The sequence below is a fragment of the Stegodyphus dumicola genome, chromosome 5, assembly GCF_044657685.1.
Source record: "Stegodyphus dumicola isolate Sdum_Otavi_A_Nest chromosome 5, ASM4465768v1".
Taxonomy (NCBI): domain Eukaryota; kingdom Metazoa; phylum Arthropoda; class Arachnida; order Araneae; family Eresidae; genus Stegodyphus; species Stegodyphus dumicola.
This window is the reverse complement of record NC_140772.1, coordinates 163,004,921-163,016,116: the sequence shown is the minus strand read 5'-3', so window position 1 is coordinate 163,016,116 and position 11,196 is coordinate 163,004,921. Positions and strand designations below refer to the sequence as shown.

Here is an 11,196-nt window from a genome sequence, read left to right as displayed (position 1 = left end):
AAAAAAAAATAGGCAGTCTAATTAGGCTCAGCGGAGTACATAAGTAAAATTTTGTGAAGATAGCACTTATCTTTTAATTCTGTGGGTGTGCCCCACTGATTGAATAGAGCTTCGAAAAGAGTGCTGAAACGAGCATTGTTGTCAATGAACTGACCGATGAGATACAGAGAAACAAAGAATATAGAATAATCTCAGTTGTCCTAGATTATCGGTGAGCCCGGTCTGGGCACAATCAAAGGTTCGCCGTTTGATTTTAGGCAAGATTTCAAGGTAAACATTTAAAACTAATATAGAATAAGGAGATTAGCATACAGCCAAAAAAATAACATAGAAATTTCTTTTCAAACAATTCCTTTTATACCCTAAACAAAATCTGGAAGATTTCTTTGAAAAATGAGGGTCTTAAAAAACTAAACATGGCTAAAATATATGGACTGGTTTGTGTTGAGCTGCTATGTACTATATAAATAAAGAAGGTTCAGAGTAACCTATAGTAACCTACAAATCCTTTTTCATTCAATTTTTCTGTGCGTACAGAAGGAAATTTTTAGGTGTGTCCAGACCGGACACACTGTTCCGCAAAGGATTAAGAGAAACTGTCCACCAAAATCATGGGACACTGGGAGAAAAAAGGAAGGGAATATATTAACTTTTAACCTGGTTTAGGTACCTGATGGATCATTTTCTTTTATTACAGATATCAACCTATTTGGCATAACCTGAATTAACTTTTTTCTGTATTCTGCATCAAAATTTTTTCATTGTTATTCCAGAATGATTCAAGTTTAGTTTTTCATCAAATACCATGTTTCTTTATCCGCATCTCAAATTATTATGAAATATATTGAATTATCTTGATAAAAGTTGTGCATAATTTTCGCAAAGATGAATACATTACATAAGAAATACTGGTAAAAATTATTCTAATTTAAACTTCTTTTACAGCTGAACTTAATGCATTCTAGTACTTTTGCAGTAATAAACATGTTTTTCAAAATAAAAAAAAAAAAAAAAACAACTGCGCTGCTTATCTAACTCTGCATTACCAACTGGTCTAATATTAAGAACTCTCATGCATGTATCGTCATACATAACAGCGATAAATTGCCAATTGTGGGAACCGAATCCGAATAACCCTGACAGACCTCTTCTACGCTGATTTAGAGGAGGGTCAAAATACCGGCACCTGAATGAGCTATTAACCACTAGCACTTTTACTACTCTTCCTTCCAGCGAGAGCCGCAAAAACTGGCGGGGAAAAAAAAAAAAAAAAGCCCTGTTCGAAGAGGAGAAAAGAAAACTCCAATTGGATCGGAACTCGAGCAATGAGTGTGAAGTCACTTCGGTATTTCACGTGCATGTCGAAGAATTTCTTTGTATCTTTATGAGTAGCGTGTGATATTTATTCTGGTATTTGTTAGCTTGTTTACGTTCAGATCGATGTTTGGACTAGTGGAATGTGCCATATGTGCAGCTGGAGACTGTGCAGTCATGCCTTAAAAAAGAATTTATGGAATACGACTTTTCAGCTGATATGCCAAAGGTGTACTTGTTTTCTCGATGTTAATCGTCATATTTTTTAAGAATAAGTGATATTGTGAGTGTTCATTAACATGCTGGCATTGTGTTGGTGCAAGAGTTCCCCTGTTGCCAAACATCGAGGAGCATATGTAAGTTTCTATTTTTATTTATTTATTTATTTATTTATTTTTTTACCTTTTAGCATGCCGTTTTTAAAATATCGATATTTAACAATTTCTGTTATTTGCAGATGAGTAAATACTTGTAATATCAGGTACAAGTTATATAAGGTAGGTAAACTGAATTGTTCTTTAGAATTTTTAAAAATGAGAAAGAAACAGAAAAGAAAGAAAAGCTTGAGCCTCTCTGTTTACTTGCGCTCAACAACTGCAGAAGCTGTTTCTGTAACAATATTTGGAACTGATATTAATTCATATTCTCTTGGTTGGGAAAGCTCTGACATTCGAAAACTGTACTGTTTTAGTAAGAATAGTTACTTATTATATGCATTAAATGTATTTTAATTGAATCCTTTTTGAGAAGTTCCAGTTGCATCCGAACTCGAGCAGAGTCTGAAGTAACAATTTAGGCAATTTATTTTATTTGCTGTATTAAAGACTTTAAGTATCTAAGTCTCTAATGCAGGGGCGTAGCTAGAGTTTCCAGCGCCCGGGGACAATTGAAGAATTTGCGCCCCTTTCTGTGTGCCAAAAATGAAAAATATTTCATTAAAAAATTTCGTAGCATCAATTTGGCGCCCCTTTGATGCTGCGCCCGGGGACAGATGTCCCCCCTTGCCCCACACTAGCTACGCCACTGCTCTAATGCGTGTTAGTTAGTTAATTCAATTAATCTTATTTTTCGGATTTAAGATTAGATCAGTTATTTATCTAATTTATTACACTGATAAAAATTTTTATCATCTTTTAATCTGAAATAAATTACAAAACTTTGTATATATAAAGCGATTTTCTTTAATTTTTATAGATATCAAATAATATATGAATACTATATGAACGAATTAATTAATTTTTAAATTCATGCCAAATTTGTTTTTAAATTGCAATGGCCAATCAGTTAAAACTCAGATGCGAATGTAAAGAGAATTACAGTTTTGGGTCTGACACCGTTAATGATCTGTTGTCGTTTCAGTATACTTCTAAAAATATCCACGACTGTTTGTACTAGTTTACTCTCGCTACAAAATAGCTGCAGTTTGCTACAGAGGAAATAATTATGATTCATTTTGAAGTTTGTAATCCATTGACTACTTGTAAACTCATTACCTAGGGAATTATTGAGGTTGCGGTACACAGATGTTTGGATTCTTAGGCAATGAAATTTTATTGTATAGCGGTGTAAGCGATTAGCATTTCCATGATTCGAATCTCAACGAGGGTATGGTTGATTTTTCATGTCTCCTGTTCTAACATGAAAAACTGTTGGGTCTAAAAATATTTGTCAGTAACTCATCATCACTTCGATTCGGTTGACGAATCTTCGTCGAATTATTCGTCGAATTATTGAAGTTGCGGTACACAGATTTTTGGATTCTTAAGCAATGAAATTTTATTGCATAGCGGTGTAAGCGATTAGCATTTCCATGACTCGAATCTCAACGAGGGTACGGTTGATTTTTCATGGCTCCTGTTCTAACATGAAAAACTGTTGGGGTTAAAACTATTTGTCAATAACTCATCATCACTTCGATTCGGTCGACGGGGCATCGTGTCTCTTTCCAGTCGTCCTTTAATGGGAGAGAATATAAGGAATCGCCGAGTTTCTCCATGCAAGCTATCAAGGCCAAAGCAATTGGCATGTTCAACTGTGGTTCGAATCCCGTCGTGAGTACAGTTGATTTCTCTTCTTTCTTGTTCCCGAAAGTTTAATAGATTCTACATATATTCTATATCAGTTATTAAATAAATTTTGCTTCTAGAATATCTGAACAATATATCAAAAATTATTGCATATTCAAAGCGTATTTTGTTGAAATTTTTAAATCAGTTCTAAAAATTCTCCCCCTTTTTTTATATTTTAGTCATGTATTGTTTTGTTTTCCTCCCTCTATAACATAGATCACTCAGAAATTTTACAAATATGGGCATCTGCATTTCTGTCGAAGGCGATGTTAAATAGCGGTAAACCTTCAACATCTTCAGCATAGTATTTCCGCTACAAACCGAATGAGCAGGAGAAAAAATTGTTTGACAGTGATGTAGGACAAAGCAACATTGGCAATTTTTTTAGAAAAGAAAAATTGCTTTGACGCATTATGTATTCTTTTTTCGATTAGTTAGCTGAACAGTTATTCTTCTGTTAATATTTTATGAAACAAAACAGCTAAGTAATTGCAAATCATACCACTTAAAATCACATTAGCAGATACTTAAAAGTTATTATCGTTGTCCACCACATCCGTAGACTGAACGTTCTAAGACTTGCCACCAATGCGTAATACCAAGCATGACAGAGAAGACAAATGCCGCAAATAACAGGTGACTACAACGTAGTAATGATGTAAAACAGTACAATAATAATTATAATTTCAATTTATAAATTACGCTTAGTAAGGTATTACCAACTTCATAAAGTTATAATAAGTTCCCTGTTCGCTAAATTTTGTACACTGAATTCCATTTCTCGCGATATTGTACACTGAAAACGTATTTTCTCCTTAAGGAAATGCGGCATTTTAATATATGCGTCTCTTAGAGTGTATATAATGAGAGATAAATAGATTGATAGATAGAAAATTGGAAGAGTAACGTAAAAAATGCGTTTCGTAAATCTTTACATAACTTGAACTTCATGTAAGTCAAATTTCTGAATTAGCTTAAGTGTATCTTCTTAAGAAATTATAGTATATGTATGTGTGTATGTATGTGTACATATAATAGAATGGCTTTTAGCCGACAAGCAACGGAACCTCACCGATTCCTGGTAAAAGGTTTTGGCGGATAATTAAATATATATTTTTAGAACTTTTTCATGCTTTGTGATGTCATCTGTAGAAAATGAAGCATGCGAAGTCCGTCGGCCTCGAGTTTGATCTATCGATCACAATTAAATAAATAATATAAAGGTCGATACTTACGTATAATTGCGACCACTTTCGCGCGGGTGGCAAATTTTACAAAAGAAAAAGGACAATTCCTTTTGTTCTGAAAAAATTGTATAGTACAAGCATACACATATTTTACGTTTCAACTATAACCCTCCCCCCAAAATAGTCAGTAAACCTAGTTACAAACGGGTATTAGTTTTTGTTGTCGCGGAACTTCCGTAGCGATAACTTTTAGAAAAGATTCGAACCATTATTCCTATAGCGATTTTGCGCAAAATAATGTATTTCATCTCTGTTTCTTTTATTATAGGAAAATTCCACAAGAACGAATTTTAAAGTTGTGTTTAAGACAAAAAATAATCATAGTTTTTCTATAAATGCAGCAAAAAGAACGCATACCAAAACGGTGATGTTGAAAATCGAATATTTGTCATGCATATGATTGCCTGATTAATTGCTACACGCATGGTTAACAGAGTCTGGCATATTCGGAAACGTTGGCGGCTTCTACTAAGGTGTTCGCGATAATACGTAAGTACCCCCAAAATCAGGCTGATCATTTAAAATTAAAACACATATACATCATTTTATATTACAAAAAAAATTGAACATCATTTTAAAATTACCATATAAAAGTTACGACTTTCTTAGTGTGACGGCATAAAACTTCGAAAAATCTACCTGCTTAGAAGAATGTCGCAGTAGTTTAAAAAATTCTAGGTGTTATACAATGAAGTTTCATAACTTTATGTACATATATGACTATTTCACAGCAAATTTTATGAAAGCTTGCAAATACTTCGTCGGCTTCCTTTCATGTAACATTCTTGCTATACATCTCGCCTTCATCTTCAGTATCTACCTCCTCCTCATCTTTCTTTCTCGTTTCCAGTACATGACAGAAATTTTATCGTCCTTTTGAGAAAATGTGGCGGAAACATTTCCTACATCCACCTAAATATGCACCTTTTCACTACCTTTTTCCGAACCTGTAACTAAATTCAAGATTTCTGCCGTGGGCGCTGAACGTGTTTTAAAACCAAGAAAATCATTGTCATTTGACTCCTCTTCTATAAACATGATCACGGGATATAATGTATGCCAATAACGACATAAAGTAATGTTCTTTACATTTCTCTAAGCGAGGGAGAAAGTAAATCTGGCGTGTTTCAATGCAAATTGTTTCCAGAAATTATGGACTCTAACTTCAAAATTCATACATCGATGCATAAAAATAGATCAGTAGTTAGTTCATCTTGATATTTTAGATACTTCTTAGTTCATTGGTTGGATAAACCTGTTACATTGGGCTTCAGAAACATAATCTAAATGTTTTCTGCATTTAAATTTAGCCCGTTGTGTATTTTTTTATCTCATGGATTTAAATTTAGATATTCAAAAATGATTATTAAAAAATTTTGGATTTCAATTTAGATATTCAAAAATAATGTTAAACAATAAATGTTAACAATGATAAACAAGTAATTAAACTAACTGTGCGAATATTGTTTTCAAGTAAGAATTACAAGTCTGGGAAAGAGAAATTGTGTATGGAGTTCTTGCTTCTAATAATTAGGTTTCAGTTTGAATACTACGTGTTTTGTGCCCTTACGTAACTGAGAATTAACGTAAGTTGCGCATTATGTAAATTCAGAGATTACTGCACTGATTGATTTCATGTAAATAATGTCACTCGGGAAATAGAAGACAATTTCGATCATTTTAAATTCGATAAATCGATGGCTAATTCATTTTCAGAAACTTTAAATTTTTGAAGAAAATTAAAATTTCTTCAAAAATTAAAGTTTCTCCTTTTCAGTGTGATCTGCTTAAAAGTTCTAGATATAACCAGATTCTATAGTTTATTTATTTTTGCAAATATGAAACGGGACTACACTAGAATATTTTCAAAAATCATTCTTTGTTGACATTCCGTTACTTGGAAAAAAAAAAAAAAAAAAAGAGTTCTGTTATGAAAGTCTATTTCTAAAATGCACGTGATTGTTGATCATCTTTAAATAATTCCTCTCTAAGATGATCAATTCCACATATCAAAATCATATGAAATCTTCAGTGGTCGTCTTAGGGAGAATGTACCGAATGTAAATTGACGCTGCTTTGCGAAAATACAGCATTTCTGTAAAGTTTTTCGGCAAACAGAAATGATAAAGAGAAGAAACAATTATCATTAATTTACACGCGGAAAATTTTAATACTATGAGAGAGAGAGGACTCTCAAATCGTGTCAAATAATGCAAAAAACCTGCAGTAATATTAAAAACAAGAGCGATATGGTAAATACGCAGTCTTTTTAAGACACCAAGCACAGTGGAAGATGATGATGGTGCTTTAAGTGGAGTAATCAAAAGTTCAGTATTAAAAGGTACAGATATAAAATTAAAGCCAAAGGGCGAGGATAATTTATAAACATCTCATCATTGTTTCTATCTACCTGGTACCAGCTTAGAGTTTCTCGATTTGCCTTCAGCAGTGATGAATCTGAGCTTTGTCATCTGCGGCTTATGCGGGAGCTCGAAATGTGATCGTATGCTGAACATCTTAGATTGACATATTTTTTTCTTTGTATTTTTGTTCGAATGACGACTATGATAGCAATCCATGAAATACACTGGCTCGGTGTAAGGAGACACCGCTGTTCTGTTCACTACACTGGCTCGGCGTAACGAGAAATAAATGATACATGTAGCTGCTAAAAGAGCAACGATAGAAGTGGGCATTCCTTTAAAAGCCATTTCCTCTTCCTTGAGTCTCATCTACAAAGAAAAATGTAGAAACTTTAAATTAAATATTGGGAAAGTATATAGGAAGGATGGTCCTAAGGCTGATGGGTAGTAGAAGTTTCACTGCATAAGCTTATATATTTCAAGTATATTTTAAGCCAGGGTTTTATTTTTACTTCCTTGTACGAAATAAAGAAAGTACTGTAATCGCGAAAAGATTTCAGGTATCGTATTTCAATGAAAATATCCATTTTAATCGCTTTCGAATCTATTTGAATGATTTTTATTCTTATATGTTGGTAAACTTTTTTTTTTAATTATTGCATTATGTTGTTCTTATGTTTTGGTTAATGTTTTTATGCCTTTAATTAATCTGCATGCAATAGTTTTAGAATTATCTATGAGTTAAAAGTTTAAGTGAAGCTAGGCCTAATGTGGCCGCTATTTGTTTACATTTAAAGCTCTTACCTGAATAGTGAATTAAGCTGGTGCACCAACTTCAGTGTCTTTTTGCATTGTGGGATCAAAAGTTAATTTTTCATTTTTTGCACCGAAAATTTTGTCTTCCTGTCCGTTGATTGAATTGCTTGTTTTGTGTAGAAATTCTAATTTTAATTCTAAAATTAAAGTGTATAGATACTAATTTTAGAATTAAAATAAGAGTTTCTACACAAAAGTGTGTAAGGATCTTAAGTTTTACTAACGTTTATTTTATTTTAAATCTTTACTATCACTTCTTATTTTCTACTTCCGGCCAGAATTATAAGCGTGAAGGATTTTATGCAAAGTTGTCTGGCGAACGCCAAGTATTTAAGTGTGGCCTTTTTGCCAAGCAGGAGAGAGGAAGCAGTGAGTTCGAAGCAGGCCGCTTACCTTAGAAGTTACGCAGTTGCTATTTGCCTTCCAGGCCAGAGGTTTTAATCCTCTTGATAAATTAAACGTATTGTAGTGTTCACAGTCTCTGTGCTACATACGCTTCCTGTTATTATAAGGCCAATCTTATTCTAAAGTTAAATTAGAGTTTAGTTTTATTTTTATACCTTTTACGTTAGACCCCGAGTGGAGGGTCATTGTATTCCGAAGAAGGTTAGAAGAAACATTGAACCTGATAGTGGCGCCCGACGAAGAATAACCATGGCCGAATTTCAAGAAGAACCTGTGCTGCCTGCAGAAACGGCTCAGAATCCAGAAATGCCAGCTGCCGCTCTGGAAGGATTTGGGTACATCGTCCAGACCATGCGCGCTTCGATGAAACCAGAAGCAACGTTTAATGGAAACTCACAGGTAACCAGTTTTTTGGAAAAATTGGATGACCACTTCATGCTCTACCCCGTGCACGAGTTTCAAAAAGTTACCTTAGCTACCAGCGCTTTGAGGGGCCAAGCGCTTAACTGGTTCAAATGTATCGGCAGAAGTCTCTTGGGTCAAGCAGGAAGTCCCACCTATACTTACGAAAATTTCAAGACTGCCCTACTAAAAGCCTTCCCTGTTGTAAGGGATCGTGCGAAATTAGAAACAGAACTTTTCAGTATATATCAACAAAGAATGGAAAACCTCTCGAGCTTTATTTTAAGAAAAATTCACGTTTTCAAGCTCTTGTATGGAAACCGTCCGGATCCTGAAATAATTCAGCTAGCAATGCAGTTTGAAAGTAGAAGAACGGCGGACGTCGAAAGAAGACGCCAATATCAACAGCGAAACCAATTTGGTACGCCAAGACTACAGCAAACTCAAGCACATGGCTACGGAGAAAAAGCGAATCAGTGGGCAAGGAAACCCGAGCATTCAAAAACAGCCGGCGAACGTCGACAGTTCAATAGCAACCCAGGAAAAAAGTCTCAAGGCCAGTGGAGAAAGAAGGAAAGCACCGAAAGGAAAAATAATTTAAACTAAAACGGATTTCTGCTGACGAGAGGGTGCGGAAATCTGAAGGCCACGAAAACCCCTCTTCCTACAAGTTAAATACAGTAATGGTGAAAAATTTAACTCTTCCGAAGATTGAAGTCTTGGTAAATAATATCCCGGCCACCGCACTCCTGGATACCGGCGCGCAGTGTTCCTGTGTGGCAGAAGTCTTTTTTAGAAAGTATTTTCGCAAATACCGCATATATAATGCGGATAATACAACAGTATTAGCGGCGCAAGGAGAACAATGTAAGTGCGTAGGTAAAGTACCTTTGTACATCCGTATCAAGGACGAACAAGTAAAGGTAATGTTTTTTATAGTAAAGAATTTGCAAGCAAATTTAATCCTAGGAATAGACTTTCTTTCAGACGCACAAGCTACACTGGATTTTAATGCAGCGTCCCTTAAGCTGACGATGAAACCAGTGCGTGTAGAAAAGGTTGAACCGCCAAGGTTAAATCTTGACCACCTGCCTAATGACGAGCAAGATAGAATCCGACAAGTGGTAAGTGAATTTGCTTCCTTATTTAGTGATATTCCAGGATTTACTCAGGTTACTAACCATAGTATTGACACCGGAGATGCATTGCCGGTTCGTCAAAAACCATACCGGTATGATAAGAATAAGGAAAAAATTATAGAATGGCATATTACCGATATGCTACGTAAAAAGATCATAACGCCTATCTCAAGTAGTTATGCTAGTCCGGTGGTTTTATGTAAGAAAAATAATGATTATCCTTTGGAGCATCCAAAAAGGTGGAGATTCGCTATTGATTACCGTAAATTAAATTCCATAACGAAATATCCGGTATATCCGTTACCGATCATAGAAGAAATTTTAAGGAACATAAAATCAACCAAATTTATGACGACTTTAGACTTAACGACTGGTTATTTTCAAATAGGGGTCAGGCCTGAGGACGTGCCTAAGACTGCTTTTATAACCAAGTCTGGCACTTATGCATTTTTGCGTATGCCGTTTGGCCTTTCAGGCGCCCCAGCAACATTTCAGCGATGCATGGACATTGTGTTAAGACCTGTTCTTGGAAAGTCCACATTTATCTATTTAGACGATATCATTATTACTAGTGATAATCTCGACCAACATATACAGGATTTAAGACAGGTGTTTTCTTTATTAAATGAGGCCGGTCTAAAAGTTAATGTCGAAAAGTGCAAATTTGCAGCCCCTGAATTAAAATATTTAGGTTACAAAATATCGCAAGAAGGGATCGAGACAGATGAATCAAAAATAATCGCTGTACAAAAGTATCCGACTCCAAACACGGCAAAGAAGCTCTCTTCTTTTCTAGGACTTTGTTCATATTATAGGTCCTTTATAAAAGATTTTGCGGCTATCGCTGAGCCATTGTTAAAATTAAAAAGGAAAAAGGCAAGATTCTCGTGGACGGCTGAAGCCAATAGTGCTTTCGAAAAATTAAAACAAGCATTAACGCAAGCCCCTGTGTTGAAATTTCCTGAAAAGGATGAAAATTTAGAAATTTCAGCGGATGCTTCGGATTATGCGGTAGGAGCGGTACTTTCGCAAAATCAGCAGCCCGTGGCATTTTTTAGCCGAACTTTAAATCAAACACAAAGAAACTATTCCGCGACCGAGAGAGAGGCACTTGCAGTTCTGTTAGCAGTGCAAAAGTTCCGAGTCTATTTTGGAAAGGCGCCGATAACAGTATATTCTGATCATGCGGCGGTAACTAGATTGTACTCAGGGAAAAATTTATCCCCAAGGTTAATAAGATGGGCACTCAAGCTGCAAGAATATAATCTGGTAATCAAGCATACCCCCGGAAAGGAAAATATCGTAGCAGATGCCCTATCACGAATTAAATTAGACGAACAGGGTAATACCGTAAAAGTTGCAATGCTGACAGCGTGTACAATAAATTCCCGAGAAACTGTAATAACCGAACTGGGTAAGGATCCTGAGTTTGGAAGTATTT

At 35.1% G+C, this 11,196-nt stretch overlaps 1 protein-coding gene across 4 annotated transcripts in view; it reads left to right on the top strand.

The window, feature by feature from the left end:
- Positions 1–1,320: 1,320 nt before the first annotated feature.
- by (focal adhesion protein tensin) overlaps positions 1,321–11,196 on the top strand; it is a 699,237-nt gene continuing 689,361 nt past the window's right edge. For 2 of the 4 annotated variants that reach the window (XM_085817318.1, XM_085817317.1), the window contains exon 1: positions 1,321–1,670. In XM_085817318.1, coding sequence (XP_085673444.1) covers positions 1,614–1,670 — 57 coding nt within the window. In that variant the 5' untranslated portion in view covers positions 1,321–1,613. The remainder of the gene's footprint in view (positions 1,671–11,196) is intronic. The other 2 variants (XM_085817321.1, XM_085817320.1) reach the window with 2 other exon arrangements.